The 17706-nt window shown below is 41.8% G+C and overlaps 1 protein-coding gene across 7 annotated transcripts in view; it reads left to right on the top strand.

Annotated features, from left to right (window-relative positions):
• The window catches only part of Ppp1r12b (protein phosphatase 1 regulatory subunit 12B), a 202899-nt gene that overhangs the window by 52129 nt on the left and 133064 nt on the right, over nt 1-17706 (top strand). For all 7 annotated transcript variants that reach the window (XR_002377805.1, XM_021161359.2, XM_029477941.1 and 4 more), the window contains exons 2-6: nt 4113-4243; nt 10392-10510; nt 13366-13525; nt 14561-14705; nt 16008-16082. Coding sequence is in view for 6 of the 7 variants with exons in the window: in XM_021161359.2 (XP_021017018.1) it covers nt 4113-4243; nt 10392-10510; nt 13366-13525; nt 14561-14705; nt 16008-16082 (630 nt within the window). In the remaining variant the exon portion in view is untranslated. The remainder of the gene's footprint in view (nt 1-4112; nt 4244-10391; nt 10511-13365; nt 13526-14560; nt 14706-16007; nt 16083-17706) is intronic.

Below are 17706 nucleotides of genomic sequence, written 5' to 3'. Positions count from 1 at the left end.
AGATCCTGTGGCGGGTGTTGTGGGTAGCTGGCGAGTGTCAGCCGACCCTGTGCCCTAGCTACCCTGGTGCTTTTCTGACCGGAAGAGGCTTGTGGGATTATTTTATTTATTTACATTTCAAATGTTATCCCCTTTCCCAGTTTCCTCTCTTCAAACCCTCTATCCCATCCCCCCTTACTCTGCTCCCTCACCCAACCACTCACCTCTCTAGCATTGCTCTACACTGGGACCTCAAGCCTTCACAGGACCAAGGGCCTCCCCTCCCATTGATGCCAGATAAGGCCCCTTCAGCTCCTTCAGGCCCTCCCCTAACTCCTCCATTGGGGTTCCTGTGCTCAGTCCAATGGTTGTCTGCGAGCATCTGGATCTGTATTGGTCAGGATATGGCAGAGCCTCTCAGGAGACAGTTGTATCAGGCTCCTGTCAGCAAGCTCTTCTTGGCATCAGAAGTTGGTCCGGGTTTGGTGTCTGCATGTGGGATGGATCCCCAGTTGGGGCAGTCTCTGGATGGCCTTTCCTTCAGTCTCTGCTCCATTCTTTGTTCCTGGATTTCCTTTAGACAGGAGCAATTCTGGGCTAAAATTTTGGAGATGAGTGGGTGGCCCCATTCCTCAACTGGGGGGCCATGCCTAACCTCTGGATATGGTCTTGACAGGTTTTCCCCCCGCCCCTTTGTGGAGTAGTTCAGCCAATGTCATCCCCATACAGTCCTGGGAAGCTCTTGCTTTCCTGGCATCTGGGGCTTTCTGGTTGCTACCCCCAGTCCCCCACCCTCCATTGCTACATATCTCTGTTCAATTTCCTGACCCTCTGTACATCTTATATCTCCTGCCATACCTGATTCTTCTCCTCTTTCCCCCTCTCTCTTCCTCTCAAGTCCCTCCCACCCTCTACTTCCCTTGATTATTTTGTCCCCCCTTCTAAGTTTGACTGAAACAACCACTCTTTGGTCTTCCTTTCTTTTGAGCTTCATGTGATCCATGAGTTGTATCGTGAGTATTCCATGCTCTTTGCCTAATATCCACTTATCAGTGAGTGCATACCATGTGTATTCTTTTGTGACTGAGTTATCTCACTCAGGATGATAATTTTTATATCCATCCATTTGCCTGCGAATTTCATGAAGTCATTGTTTTTAATAGCTGAGTAGTACTCCATTGTGTAAATGTACCACATTTTCTGTATCCATTCCTATGTTGAGGGACATCTGGGTTGTTTCCAGCTCATCGCTATTACAAATAAGGCTGCTATGAACATAGTGGAGCATGTGTTCTTATTACCAGTTGGAACTTCTGGGTATATGCCCAGGAGAGGTATAGCTTGGTCCTCAGGTAGTACTATGTCCAATTTTCTGAAAAACTGCCAGACTGATTTCCAGAGTGGCTGTACCAGCTTGCAATCCCACCAGCAATGGAAGAGGGCTCCTCTTTCTCCACAGCCTTGCTAACATCTCCTGTCACCTGAGTTTTTGATCTTAGCATTCTGACTGGTGTGAGGTGGAATCTCAGGGTTGTTTTGATTTGCATTTCCCTAATGACTAAGGATGTTGAACATTTCTTTTAGGTGCTTCTCGGCCATTTGAGTTTCCTCAGTTCAGAACTCTCTGTTTAGCTCTGTTCCTCATTTTTAATAGGGTTATTTGGTTCTCTGGAGTCTAACTTCTCTAGTTCTTTGTATATATTGGATATTAGCCCTCTATCAGATGTAGGATTGGTAAAGATCCTCTCCCAATCTGTTGGTTGCTGTTTTGTCCTATTGACAGTGTCCTTTGCAATTTTATGAGGTCCCATTTGTCAATTCTTGATCTTAGAGCATAAGCCATTGGTGTTCTGTTCAGGAACTTTTCCCCTGTGCCCATATTGAGGCTTTTCCCTTCTTTTTCTTCTATTAGATTCAGCATATCTGGTTTTATGTGGAGGTCCTTGATCCACTTGGACTCGAGCTTTGTACAAAGAGATAACAATGGATGGATTTGCATTCTTCTACATGCTAACTGCTGGTTGAGCCAGCACCATTTGTTGAAAATGCTGTCTTTTTCCCACTGGGATGGCTTTAACTCCTTTGTCAAAGATCAAGTGACCATAGGTGTGTGAATTCTTTTCTGGGTCTTCAATTCTATTCCATTGATCTACCTGTCTGTCATTATACCAATACCATGCAGTTTTTTTTTTTATCACTATTGCTCTGTAGTACAAGATTGGCAGGATTAATATAGTAAAAATGGCCATCTTGTGGAAAGCAATCTACAAATTCAATGCAATCTCCATCAAAATTCCAACTTAATTCTTTATAGAGTTAGAAGGAGCAATTCTCAAATTCATTTGGAATAACAAAAAACCCAGGATAGTGAAAACTATTCTCAACAACAAAAGAACATCTGGGGGAATCACCATCCCTGACTTCAAGCTGTACTAATTCTAATATTTTAACTATTTATTTGAAATATGAAGGAGGAGATTCACAGGCAAGTTTTCTTTCTCCCTTCCCTTCCCTTCCCTTCCCTTCCCTTCCCTTCCCTTCCCTTCCCTCTTTCCTTCTTCTTATTTATGTATTTATTTATTTATTTTACCAGTGTCACCTTATAATTCCTCATCATAGCCCAGGTAGCTATAAACTTGTGACAATGCTTCTTCCTCAGCCTCCTGAGTGCTAAGATTCAGGTATTTAACCGCCATGCTGGGCCATAGGCAAGTTTTTAAAAGGTAGTCTTATTTCCTTCTAGGTCCTGAATTTTCCTATTTGGGAACTGTCTGAGCCTGAATAATTATCCCTGTCAACTATTTCTTTTTCTTTTTCTTCTTTTTCTTTTTCTTTTTCTCTTTCTCTTTCTCTTTCTCTTTCTCTTTCTCTTTCTCTTTCTCTTTCTCTTTTTCTTTTTCTTTTTCTTTTTCTTTTTTCATTGTTGAGACAAGGTCTCTTTGTATATCCCTGGCTGTCCTGGACCTCACATGTAAACCTTAAACCATGCCTGCCTCTCTCTCCCCAGTGCTGGATTAAAGGCATGTGCCATCATGCCAGCTTCCTTTTTATTCTGTGTTAAAGTAGCCTTTTCATTTCTCTTCTTCCTTCCTCCTGCCTCTCCTCTCCCCTTTTGTCTCTCTTTCTCTCTCTCTGTATGTGTGTGTGTATGTGTGTGTGTGCATGTAGAAGCCTAAAGACAATCTTGGTGCAACCTGAGGACAATCTCATGTGATGTCCATCTTTGTTTTTTGAGGCAGGGTCTCTCACTGGCCTGGAGCTTACTAGTAGGCGAGGCTGGTCAGCCAACGAGAACTACAAATCTGCCTATCTCTGCCTCCTAGCGCTGGATTTATAAGTATATGCCACTGTGCCAGCTGTTTTACCTAGATTCTGGAAATGGAACTAGCCCTGTTTGTTTGTTTATGAAATAGAGCGTCACTGCATAACCAACCTCAGCCTTGAGCTCTTCTGTAACCTCCCAAATGCTGGCGTTACAGTTATGTCCCACCATGTCTGAATCAAACAGATTTCATTTCGATTAATTTTAAGCTTATTTAAAATTTAAAGCCCTTTATTCAACAACAATGACAACAACAACAAGCCTGTGTTTTCCCTACTTTCTGTGATGAAGGCAGAGATCAGTATCTGTCTGCACCTACAAATACACTTTCCTGTATCATCCAAAGCCATTTAGAAAACCACATGAGCCGGGCGTGGTGGCGCATGCCTTTAATCCCAGCACTCGGGAGGCAGAGGCAGGCGGATTTCTGAGTTCGAGGCCAGCCTGGTCTACAAAGTGAGTTCCAGGACAGCCAGGGCTATACAGAGAAACCCTGTCTCGAAAAACCAAAAAAAAAAAAAAAAAAAGAAAACCACATGAGAACATTTCTAACATGCTTTCCTTTATAACACAACGCTGTAATAGCTTACCCATTTATAGCACTGAAGAGATCATTTCACAGTTAATCCCACTAATACTGAAAATAATATCTAATAGTGCTTCTAAGTTGGAAGTCATATTTCAGACACTTACTAGGAAAAGTGAGTAGTGCATCAGAACTGCTAGCCACTGCCGTTGTCCAGCGCAGTCTCTGGACAAAATAGAACTCAGTAAATGCTTGTTGAATGAATCAATGGGCTTTTCTTTTCAGGCCTGTATTGATGAAAATTTGGACATGGTGAAGTTTCTGGTGGAGAACAGAGCCAATGTAAACCAGCAGGACAACGAGGGCTGGACACCCCTGCATGCAGCAGCTTCCTGTGGTTATCTCAACATAGCAGAGTGAGTGAGCGGCGTTGTGGGTTTGATGCACATTCCTCCTCTGCTTCCCAGAAATGGAATTTCACAAATAGTTATAAATTTCTCTAAATTACAAAAGCAGAAAATTGACTATTAAGAGCTAGCTGACACAGTGCTTTGTATCTAAATGCACAGTTCTTAGCTCCAATTTTTGTTTGCTTCTGTTTTCGTATAATTCATAATTTCTGGACTATTCAGAGGTAGCATTAGCCTGGAATGCTGTCTGGCTACTTTCCAAACAGCAGAACACAAGCATGTGAGTTGTAGTTTGTTTTTTTTTTTAAACTTTTCTGTAAACCTGCTTTTTGTTTGTTTGTCTTTATAAATATTATTGCAGTAAATAGCAAATTCTTAACTGGAACAGATGGAACCAAGGCAAAGTAGTGATTGGCAGTGTGCTCCACATTGGTTAAATGACTGTGTTTAAGACGCTAACAGTTCCTGCGTAGGGTAGAAGAATTCTTATCACATGGCACCTACTGTATGAGAAGCAAAGTAGGTATTTAGTATATGGAAGGATGATCAGGATTTTATTTCTACTTAGGAAAGAAACTTGGGCATTGAAACATCTTTAAAATTTGCAATATTTTGATTGCTAAAGTAAATCTAATAAGGATAGTCTATGGTCTTTTGAAAACCAGTCGGTTAAGTCCTTTTAAATGATAAGATTGGAGCTAGCACATTTTTTTTTCTTAGTAAAAAGCAGGCAGCCACGTAGAGGTCTGAGAATTGCATTTCCCCAGGTTTCCTGGGGCATCTCTACGTGTCTGGGCTTCCTTCTGACCCAGGGGTTCTCAGTTGGAGAAGTTAAGCCCAGAGAGTGTCAGAGGGAGACACGTGAGGCCCAAGTGCAGTGGGTGGACGAGGCTGCTGCTTAAGACGGTAGATAACTGGATTGGTCCCAAAGCCAAACCCCTGGGTAGCAGAGTTTCCCTGGTTCTTCATTCCTCTCCCTGCTGTGTAAGCTCTGCATCATCTAGACTGCCTCCATTGCAGGCCATAGAAAAGCTCTGGTTCTCATTATACTCACTAATGTCGGCGTTCCCGTGCAGAGGCGCCAACGTGTCCATTTTGGACTCAGAACATTTATCTAAGAAACAAGGCATATCAGCTTCTCATTTGTATTTGAGTGTGCCTTTAGGTGGAATGTTTGTGATTAAGCCACAAAATCTCATTACATTCAAGAAGTCATTTTAAATCCATTTTTCTTTCCTTTCTCACTCATCTAAGGCCAGCTGAGTCTTAAAATTAGAATTAATATGTGGTGGTATCTTTCTGGGAAGCTGCATAGAGAGAATTATTGTAATGCATTTTGCGGTTTCTTTAATTCATTTTTAAAGACAAACATAGTTCTTCAGAAATAAATTTAAAATTAGAAATCCTTTGCTCAATCAAATATTACCTTGACTGGAGTAAGCTTATTGGTGACCATCACAGATTCTGCATGTGAATGTCTGACCCACTGGGCTCCACTGCAGATGTGGGTGGGGCTAGAGACAGCATGCCTCACTTTACCATGTAACACATATTATTATTAGACAGGTGTTTATTTTACTGTCTTTATTTGTGATACTTTTATACAACAGATCAGAGAAATAACATGATTATTACCTGGGGATTGAAACAGAGCCATGGCTCAGAAATTGAGTACTAGCTGCTCTTACCCAGGACCTGAGCTGGATCTGTAGCACTCACATGGCTTCCTACAATCCTCTATTCATTACAGTTCCAGGGCATCTGGCACTTCTTCTGGCTTCTAGGAGCTGTGCACACATGAGGTGTACGAACATTCATTGGGACAAAACACCTACACATACAAGATAGTAAAAATATTTTTGAAAAATTAGTGAGGGGCAGGGTATCACCATATAGCTCTAGGTGATCGTGGGCTCCATTTAGTCAAGGCAGCCCTTGAACTTCAGTCCTTCTGCCTCAGTAGCCCAAGTGCTGGGGTCACAGATGTGTTCTTTCCCCTCATTGGCATCTGTTTGTGTTTTGAAGAACTGATACCTTAAATTTATTTCTAGGATAATTGCCAGCACTAGCCTTCAAGGGAGGGGGGTGAAAGGGCAGAGAGCCTGGCTATTTGAGGAGGCCCAGGGCCATGCTATTTCATGATCCTTGGTGATCCTTTATTGCCACATATTTTACTCTGTATGGATGGTGTGTGCATGTGCATGCATGTGTGTGCATGTATGTGTGTTTCTTTTCTCATTTTGAGTTCAAGGAGAATACTAGTTAGCTGCATGATTCCTAGTAGTGTTTAATTCAGAAGCAACAGATTGGCCTAAGCATTTAGCATGACTTATAGTTTATTGCAATGCTAATATATTTTGAGCTTTTTTGAAAACATATATATTTTTTTAAGATTTATTTTATTTATTATATGTAAGTACACTGTAGCTATCTTCAGACACTCCAGAAGAGGGAGTCAGATCTTGTTACGGATGGTTGTGAGCCACCATGTGGTTGCTGGGATTTGAACTCCGGACCTTCGGAAGAGCAGTCGGGTGCTCTTACCCACTGAGCCATCTCACCAGCCCGAAAACATATTTTTATTTCTGTCCTTTTTTTTCCTCTTAAAAGAATAGCAAAGGGAGCCAGTGAAATGACTCAACAAGCAAAGGCACTTACCACCAAATCTGAGCACCCAGGTTTGGTCCTTGGAACTCAGGTGGTGGGGGAAAGAACTGATTCCTGGAAGTTTCATTTGGTTCTCTTGTATGTTCTGTAGCATGCTCATATGCACATACACCAATAAATAAATAAGCAGATAAGTAAGGAAATAGATAAATTTTAGAAAACAGTAGCAAAGTACCTTTGACCAATGCTCAGCTGGTCTTTCCAGGGACATCTATGGCTCTAATGGCAATTCTGAGCCTCTGACAGTTAGCAGGCTCCTCCTGTTTCCTGCTGCTTACTAGGTCATATGCTGATGTTTACTCGTATTCAGTATAAGTATAGTGCTAAAGGATTTTATTCCTCTCCTATGAATGGTGGGGGGGGGATGTGGAAAATAGAAAGCTATATTCCTTGGTAGAAACCAGTTTTCTTGATTATTATCCCAAAGACAGAAACTATGTAACCTGAGGATGTTGTGCCTGACCCATTAAGGGATGGATAAATGTTAGAACAGAAACCAAGATATTTAATTCAAGCAACATTCATAGATTATAAGAGAGAAAGCATCAAGTTCCAGTGTCTGCCGTGGAAGAGCTGCAGCTAATGTTTGCAGGGGCAAGCAAGTAGCATTAATGGAAGGAAAGATAGAATTCAGTTGGGAACAGGCAAAATTCTTGAAGGCATAAAATTTGAAATGGACCTTGAAAGATGTGAGAGGTGTCAACAAGGGAGAGGAGAAGGGGAGTGTGTTCCATCCACTTGTAGGAAGAAGCTCATTCTGTGGAGCAGGGCTGGATGTACAGGGCTGGGGACTATTAAACGATTGTGTTTGAGTGCAGTGTGGATTTCGGGGCGACCAGCATGTATCGTGTACTGTTTATATATCGACTTTATTTTCAGTGTACAGGATTCAGGGTCGAATGCTCACTTGACGGGACGGGACCAGAAAAGAAAACTATTGGCTATAGAGAAAGGAAGGAATAATCAGATACAGAGGTCCTGTTCTGTAGATTTAAAAATACAGATAGCAGCGAAGAGCTTTAGAATTGAGTAAGGTGTCTTTCTCTGAGTCTCTGAGAGAAGAAAGGCCATTGAACTGTGTCTTAGTCAGTGTTCTATTGCCGTGAAGAGACACCATGACCACAGCAACTCTTATAAGAGAAAAGATTTCATTGCGGCTGGCTCACATTTCAGAGGTTTAGTCTATTGTCGTCAGGCAGGAAGCATGGCAGCACATAGGCAGACATGGTGCTGGAGAACTAGCTGAGTGTTCTGCTTCTGGATCTGCAGGCAACAGAACAGAGAGAGAGAGAGGAGAGAGACAAAGCCCACTCTCAGTGACACACTTTCTTCAACAAGGCCACACCTCCCAATCCTTTCAAATACTGCCACTCTCTAATGACCAAGTATTCAAATTTACGAGTCTATTAGGGTCATACTTATTCAAGCCACCATAGGTTGTAGATATGTAGAGCTGATATATCAGCATTTATTGAGGCTTTATTATTATACCAGGCACTGAGAAAGCAAAGTTAGGCTTTTTTTTTTTTTTTTTTTTTGGTTTTTCGAGACAGGGTTTCTCTGTAGTCCTGGCTGTCCTGGAACTCACTTTGTAGACCAGGCTGGCCTCGAACTCAGAAATCTGCCTGTCTCTGCCTCCCTAGTGCTGGGATTAAAGGCATGCACCACCATGCCTGGCTAAAGTTAGGCTTTTAATTTCATTTTTATTGATTTTTCCTCTTCTTTGTGAACTCTCAAATTCACTGGCCATAGATATATTGATTTTATTTTAAATCTAACCCATCTAAAATGTGGTTTTTTGAATATCATAGTAGCTCAATAAATATTGATTGAATTGTTGATGTTTATTGAATTGTTGAATGAATCTAACTATAATTTACATAGTTTTTCTTTCTCTTTTAAATATTTCTGAGTATCTGATAGTACTCTTAGAATTATTGGGATTCTAACTGGCCTAAACTAATTTGATTTAGACTTAAGCGACTGAGGCTAATAGCTTCTGCCATGTACTAGTTATGTAATTTTGAGAAAATCACTTTTTTTTCTTACTTAAATTTTTTCTTATGAAAATTACTTAACATATTTGAACCTTGGTTCTTTAAAATTTTTTTTAAATATTTAGTTTGTGTGTATGTGTGTGTAATGGCTTGCATATGAAAGTCAGAGAGGGGGGAGGATATGGGGGGACTTTTGGGATAGCATTGGAAATGTAAATGAGGAAAATACCTAATTAAAAAAAAAAAGAAAAAAAAGTCAGAGAGCCACTTGTAGGGATCCTTGGTCTCCTTCACCATGTGGGGACTGAAGTCAGAGGGTCGGTCTTGTTGACAACCCTCCCCTCAGCTAAGTCTTCTCTCAGACTTGAAGCCTTTTTTTTTTTTTTTTTTTTTTTTCTGAGACAGGGTTTCTCTGTATAGTTCTTGCTGTCCTGGAACTCACTCTGTAGACCAGGCTGGCCTGGAACTCAGAAATCTGCCTGCCTCTGAGTGCTGGGATTAAAGGCGTGCGCCACCACTGCCCAGCTTTTTATTTTGTTTTTTGTTTTTTGTTTTTTTTTTAGGGAGCCTCAGTTTCTTAAAGGGTAGAGTTCTTAGCTGTATTTATGTTGTCATCATCATAACTTTGTTTAAGATTGATCTGTTTGCATATGTGTGCAAGAGTGGGGAGGGGGGAAGGAGACGGAGTTAGAGTAGAGAGAGAAGCACTTTGAAAACTAAAAGATGCAGGTAAGGCACTGAAGTTGCCTGCTCTTCTCCAGTATTCTGTATGGATTCAGAATCTGCTTCGCATTTTAAATGTTTCTTCTTTAGTAATTTAGTTTCCTTTATGAATGCAGATTTATATAGATGGCTTGTTTTTTGGAAGCATAATTTGTGCAAATTCTAATACATGCTTTTATTCTTCAGTTTTCACACCTATAACAGTACTAAGTAAACTTCACCTGATGCTGTAAATGTTTTCATGAGAACTGGTTACATCATTTTTGAGTGTTCTTATTTATATACTTGAAGTATAGTATATCTTTCTGAAAATTCAGTTGGATCCTAGGAGTTTGCAGGCATGAGGACTGCATGCCCACCCTATTTTACCCCCTAAGACAAGGCCCCACTTTGTAGTATAAGCTAGTCTTAAACTCAGCACATAGGCCAGGCTGGCCTCAACCTTGAACTCCTCCTGCCTCTGCATTCCAAGTGCTTGGATTACACCCACCTTGCTCCCCATAGTATTTAGAAAGACTTAATATTTCCAGAATGCAAGAATTGGTATGTAGGAAATCTTGACATTACTCTTGTTGGGAAATGGAGAAACTTACGGTCCTAATTATCAAAGGCTACTAGGGTGTGAAATTAATAATAAATGAAAAATGAAACATCTCAGCTGCACCATATTTAAAACCCCAAATATGCCTTGCTGTACATTGAACTTAAGACACACAGTACAAAGTGATATCAAATTGACAGAGATAATATTGATTTTTGCCATGCAGGTATTTTATTAGCCATGGAGCCAGTGTGGGTGTTGTGAACAGTGAAGGTGAAGTTCCTTCTGACCTTGCAGAGGAGCCAGCCATGAAAGACCTTCTTCTGGAACAAGTAAAGAAACAAGGTAACCTAGGAGCCTGAGCAGCCTGCAGAGGCTCTCCTCACAGTGCCCTTCCAGACCGCGATCCCTCTTCCTTATCATGTGACAGGACAGGATGACTTCTGTCCACAGAGCATTAGTCATCATGACCAGTGTCATGTTCATCTTAATAACTCACACATGCATAGGCCAGATGCCCTAAGGATGACCAGGCTTTCCTTGTCTTTGCTGTTCTGAGGTTGTGTATCCATCCTGTAGCTAGGATTGGCCTGAGGAAGATCGTGGACTGTTCCATGGACTGTTCTTTCTGTGTGTGTACCTTGTATTATCTCTGTTGCACAGGATAGCTTGAAGAAAGGCTGGGGGACACAGTATGGCCAAATCCACTGTCTGACTTTGGGTGGTATTCTTTTCTCTGGGAACCTGCAGGTGGTGCTGTGAACTATTTATTAAGACCTCTGAAGGCTGGGCAGTGGTGGCGCACGCCTTTAATCCCAGCACTTGGGAGGCAGAGGCAGGCAGATTTCTGAGTTCAAGGCCTGGTCTACAGAGTAAGTTCTAGGACAGCCAGGGCTACACAGAGAAACCCTGTCTCGAGAAACCCTGTCTGGAAAAACCAGAACCAACCAAACAAACAAAACAAAAACAAACAAACAAATAAACAAAAAAAGACCTCTGAAAGGGTCTTTAGTCAGAGCCACTGTGGAAACTATTCTGATAGTTTCTTTTGTTTGTCTGAGTTTTTAAGAGATAGGGTTTTTATAGCCCCATGTGCCCTAGAGCTCACCCTGTAGCCGGGTTTCTCCTCAGACTTGCAGCAATCCTCTTGCCTCTGCTTCCCTGTGTTGAGATTACAGGTGTGAGTCACCACACCTGGTTCTAGAAGTTTCTTGAGGTAAGAAACCTAACCAAGAAGAATATATTCTGAAATTGTGTGTTCTTATTTTGTAGTTTTAGGGTGGGCCTCTCCTATCACACACCTAAAGTCATTTTGTTTCCATTTTATCCACCGGCTTGTCCAGGCAGTCCATGGACAGCTGCCTCGAATCTTCTTTCTCCATGCCAGTATTTCAGACATGCTACACCACACCTAGGTTAGACTTTGAAGTCTTTCAATTTAAAATTGTTGAATATCTGTGGACAGCAGGTCTTAGATTTCTGATAAAATTGTCATTGAAACTCTGGATGGGATCTGTGATGATTGGAGACAGGGAAGGTTCTTCTAAGCCCCGAGAGTTATTTCCAACGCTTTAGTGGCCTTTCCTGGTGCTGTCCTGTAGAACATGGGCTTGTTTATTGGTCCAAGCTGCTTTGATGCTGCATCAGCAGAACTGAGTGAGTAGTGCTGGCAGACTGGAGGGCTGGTAAATCTGAGGGTGGCATTAAGTGTCTACCCTTTATAGAACGTGTGCTGTGCTTGCCTTAAGTGGCAGATACTCTAGGTTGTGCTGTTACTGAGGTCCAGGTTTGGCTTTGTGCTTTACTGAATTAAAGTTTTCTAGACTCAGTTTATCCTCCCACCCCACTCATTAGCTCCTAAAATGTATTGTTGTTATTGTTTTTTAAAGATTTATTTATTTTATAAATATGTATATTTTGTCTAACTATACATCTGCACATCAGAAGAGGGCATCAGATCCCATAGGACTACAGTTGTGAGCTGCTGTGTGGGTACTGGGAATTGAACTCAGGACCTTTGGAAGAGCAGCCAGTGCTCTTAACTGCTGAGCCATCTCTCCAACTCCCATTCATCTCCTAAAATGTTTTATAGTTTACAAGTTTAAAAATAAGTTTTAGTTTGAAAACCAACTTTTTTTATTTTGAATTCTGACTCTTCCTTGAATGCTTTGTTGAAACAAGCATTCATATGTGTGTCTCACTTCACAGCACTGGTAACCCCTACTGTGTCTAAGTGGGCGTCCTCTCCACCCTATGCATTTCCCATACTAGATAGGCAACTCTTCAGCAGCCCACACTGGCTTATTTAAGAGCCAAAAAGAAGACTAACAGCACTGATAAAGTCTGCTTATGAGTATGGAACCTTTTGAATGGGTGTGTTTGTGTTCAGAACATTTCATTATTTTGTATAATAAAGAATGTCCTGTCTTAAAGTCCTTCTTCACTGGCCTAGCTTTTGGAGAGTTGATGACTAAAGGGATATATCCATATGGTTGTAAGGTTATATCCATATGATTGTAAGGGAAACAAAGTCTACATTGCCTTAAAAGTAGACTATAGCGTTGACCTCAGATCACTCTCTATAATCTCCGGATTGCTCTTTGGGCCTCAGGTAAGTATATACGAGTGCATATGGAAATGAGCTTCAGAAGGAGTTCACTTGTCTACAGCGCATCCTACCTGAAATGAAGACTTTGATAGTACTCTTGTAGCGTAACGAGTGGAAAAGAAACGTGCCAAGAGCATCCAGGAGTTCCAATGGCAGCTCTGCCACTGATGTGTTTGGGGCCATATGCAAAGCATCCTGTGTTTAGTTCCTCATATGGCAAGGGGGCCTTATAGTTATCCCACCAGAGTGCTGGGAAACTAAGATCATATAACGTGTTAAAGGACTTTAGCACTTATAACTCCTTGCAAATATTGCAAAGTAAAAATAGTATCTCCTCTGGTTTTTATGTCCTGTTGTAAAGCGTTAGGTGTGTGCTCCTCATGAGTGTGCAGCACATAGTGTTTTAGCCTGGCTTATTTAGCCCTGGCAATTTTGTAATATGAATGGCATTACCTCAGATTTGATGAATTACCAGCTTGATGAGGGAACGGTTATTTGTGGTAATATTTGTATGTTATTAACCTGATGAAATGTCTTGCCAGACTTGGGCAGAACTTTAGTAACACTGCTTTCTGGGGTCTGCCTTCTGCAGGCGTTGATCTAGAGCAGTCAAGGAAGGAGGAAGAACAGCAGATGTTGCAGGACGCCCGCCAGTGGCTCAACAGCGGAAGAATAGAAGATGTGAGGCAGGCTCGCTCAGGGGCCACTGCCCTGCATGTAGCTGCTGCCAAGGGTTACTCTGAAGTCCTCAGGTATGGAGCTGGGTACTGGGAGAAGGTGACGTGAGTTTTAGAAGCAGAAACTTTTAGCCATGATGTATTTTCTTGTCAGTTTCCTCGTGGTTTGCTGGTGTTCCTTCATAGGTGGTCTTCCTCGTATGTATGATGTTCGGTAGACTTGAGGCACAGTGACACAGGAAGACCCCGTTCAACTCTGTGACTTGTCATTGGTTCTCCTGAAACCTCCTCCTCTATGACTGTACAGACTCATGACCCTTCTGGTTTTAGGATTTAGACAATTTCTGGGCTCATTAGGTGAATTATAGATCTTGAGTATGCAATATGCAATATCCAGTTTTCGTAAGAGAATTAGAGTGGTACAGGCCTGCATACATGCACTCGTGCTTGTGTGTGTGTGTGTGTGTGTGTGCTTGTGTGTGTGTGTGTGTGTGTGTGTAGATGGCTCCTTGGGTAAAAGCATCTGCTGCTGAACCTGATGATGTGAATTCAATCCCTACATGGTAGAAAGAGAGACTGATTCTTCCAAGCTGTCCTCCTACCTCCACTTGTGTACTGTGGCATGTATGTACCCACCACCCACCCACCCCTGCAGCACGTGCACGTGCACGCACACACACACACACACACACACACACACACACTCGCGCATACCAAAGAAATCAACTTAAAATGTAATTGAAAAAAGCAAGAAAAGAGAATTTGACTCTACTATTTTACCTGTTTTACTTTTCTTATATTCATGCCTTATCTGACTATCTGACTCTTGGTGTTTAGTGTTGACAATATTTCAAAAATACATGTTTGTGTCAAGTTGAGAAAGACTAACCAGCACAGTGTAACATGGATAGGTGTAGGGGATGCCATATGTATAACCTTACAGTTCAGTGAAGATTGTAAGCGATGCTCAAAGTAGTAAAATGCATTATAGATTATCCCTTAGAAGGCAGAAGAAATCACAGGGTATTTGAGGTATTAGTGGAGTGATAGCTTGTTTGGTGGAAAACTTTAAAATCAGGCCATAAATGTCCCTTTTGGGTTTTCTTCTAGGCTTCTCATTCAGGCTGGCTATGAACTCAATGTTCAGGATCATGACGGCTGGACTCCTCTTCATGCAGCTGCACACTGGGGAGTGAAAGAGGCTTGCTCCATCCTGGCAGAAGCACTCTGTGACATGGATATCCGGAACAAACTGGTTAGTGAGCCTGAACCTCTAAAAGGGCAATGAGATCAGGTGGCTGGGTGCCTAGCACAGGCTTGAAGGCTCTGGTCAGTGTCCAGGACTGCACTGGGGCTGTGATGTCCTCTAGCTCCTTGCTCCACTGCTTATTCTCTCTGTAAAAGTACTGAAGCCAAATAAACACAACCCAGTCATCTGCGTCTACTTGTGCTCAAGCCCCTAATGAAACAGGAAATGAAAAAAGGTAATTGGTCTTGATGACAAATGAACTTGGAGAGACCTAAGGTCCCTGTCTATGGTGAGAGATGAAATATTTTACTATGTTTCAACTCTGGGTCTTTTAACTGCTAAGTTCTTGGCATATGGGCTCCTCTAAGAACAATCTGTAATGGCAATGATTGTTCCATTTTAACTATAAGCAATCCTATCAGCCTTACTTCAAACAATGTAGAACCCTGAGATTCTTATCCCCGCGTCTCTTGATTTTCTAGAATCCAGACACATGGTCCTATCTTTCTTACATAACTCCTGAATCCTGGTCTCATTCTTAGACTATACAGAGTGTGTGATTGTTCCTGTGTTTTCTAGAAGAAGTAACCTGCCTGGCTTCCCTCCTCTTCCTTAAAGGGAGATCATTTCTGTTAGTCCTCAGCGTGAGTGTGACCCAAGGGCATTTACTGAATTTATCCTCACAATAATACTTTAGAACAGGTATACATGGGGATTCCCCTAGACTATTTGTCAAGAGGCCATAAGCATTAGAACTGGTGTAGTGATTTTCTCACTGTTTCACATGTTTGAAGGATTTGCTGTTTGTTAAAGCATCTTCTCTGTGACTCATAAAGGCAGCTCAATGTAGAGTATCAGGAGGCGGCTATAGGCTGGGCATCTCCAACCCAAGTCTGAAATCTGAAATATTTCTAGCACAGTATTTATGAACACTGAATATGATGCCCCAAGTAGAAAATTCCAGACCATGAAAACACAAAATTATTTAAAATACGATAAGAAATCATCATTGGACTATATTTGTACAATATATGTGAAAAAAGTAAAGTAAATTTTATGTTTATACTTAGTCTCAAGATGACTATGTATATATCTCTGTGTGTGTGTGTGTGTGTGTGTGTGTATGCATGCATGCATATATTCTAAAATCAAAGCACTTCTTTCTGGTCCTAAGCATTTCAGATAAAGGAGATTCAGCTTATATTGCAGGAATAAAAGTCAGTAAGTAAACAGAGAATAGACCCTGAAAAAGTCACATGACTGCCGCTTCTGTTTTCTATCTGTCATGGTGCCCCTGTGTTCTGCTAGGGCCAGACGCCATTTGACGTGGCTGACGAAGGTCTTGTGGAGCACTTGGAGATGCTTCAGAAGAAGCAAGATGTGGTAAGTCTGGACGATGCTCTCAGAGCTTCCTGGCAGTTCACAGTGACTCTGGGGGTCTCAGCCCCCTGCTTCAGTGTCATTTGTTCAGGGTTGAGCTGGATGTATCTACATTTCACAGATGTTGTTCCCTTCAGGAACTATAAACGGCATGCTTGAAAAACCATATTGTAAAAGGCTATATAAAATAGTCTTTAGGCAGCTACAGTCCATTACAGAGAGGAGTGTCTGTCTGTCTTTCTGTCTTTCTTTTCTTTTCTTTTCTTTTCTTTTCTTTTCTTTTCTTTTCTTTTCTTTTCTTTTCTTTTCTTTTCTTTCTTTCAAAACAGGGTTTCTCTGTGTAATAGCCATGGCTGTCCTGGAACTCAGAAATCCACCTGCCTCTGCCTTCGAGTGCTGGGATTAAAGGTGTGCATCACCAAAGCCCCACTGTATGTCTTTCTTAACGTAATACTGCAAAACTGTCACATGGTGTTGGGCAGTACTTGGTTAGTAGTGGTTCATACATACGTCAGATTGAGAAAACATCCAGAATTTAGTCCTCTTCTCTTTCCTCCTTACTTTAAAACCTTAATTGCTTTTCTCTGCCTTTCTGCCTGGTACTCTTCAGAAGAGCTACATATGTGAATGGAAATCCACCAGGTGCACAGGTAAAGAGTGACCCGCTCACATTTTCTGCCAGTAATTGGACAGGGGAATAAAATTAGGCAAGAAAAAAACCAACAACACTGGCTTTCCTTTTTCTCCCCATTCGCATGTAGGTGTGGGAACTGACATTTAGGATGACTGTTGGAAGTAGCGTGGGTTTTGATTCAGAACTATATGACTGGTGAGACACAGATCAAGGTCTCTAATGAGGGGTGTTTGTATCACGACTGACTGTTGAAGCAGTGATTCTTGTTATTTTAGGCTCAGTTAGAAAGCTGCATACATGAACTTCAAATGAACAATGTACGGTTCCTGTTTTCTCTGCTCAGTATTCAGGATCACTTGCATGGTAGCACAATACAAAGGCAGTGTTAACACCACTGTTAGCAGCATCAGCCTTCCTTAGGCTAGCGCCCCACTTTGCACAGTTAAGTTTTTGTGTTTTTGTAAAATCTTATTATCTGAAGTCATTTTTAGATTCACATGAAAATTGCAAACATACACGCCCTTTAACTAACATAATTGGGTTTTAGACATAAATGATATCTCCCCTCAACCATTGATTTCATTCCTTAGCCCAGGCTAGTCTGAATTTACAGTCTTTCTGCCTGAGCCTTCCTAGTAGCCAGTGTGATGGCCTGCACACCCAGGCCCAGCTTCCCCACAAACCTTGCTGTTCTAAAGGGGACAGTGTTTGTCTCTGTGTTCTACATACTTTAGGATATGTTACATGTAGTTCTATGCCACTTCCTTGTGCTTCCGGGTCGGCTGCTCTACCAGCTTCCTCCTGGCTTCCCGTTTGCTCTACTCACCTTTAGCTCTGGGAGATGACCGTACTACCAGTCCTCGCCCAGCTTCCTTGAACTCATGGATAAAACACACACACCACACACATACACACACACACACACACCACACCACACACACACACACCACACCACACACACACACACCACACACACACCACACACCACACACC

Source organism: Mus caroli, chromosome 1 (genome assembly GCF_900094665.2).
Source record: "Mus caroli chromosome 1, CAROLI_EIJ_v1.1, whole genome shotgun sequence".
NCBI classification, from domain to species: domain Eukaryota; kingdom Metazoa; phylum Chordata; class Mammalia; order Rodentia; family Muridae; genus Mus; species Mus caroli.
The sequence above is the reverse complement of the archived record's forward strand: the minus strand, read 5'-3'. Positions and strand labels throughout refer to the sequence as shown.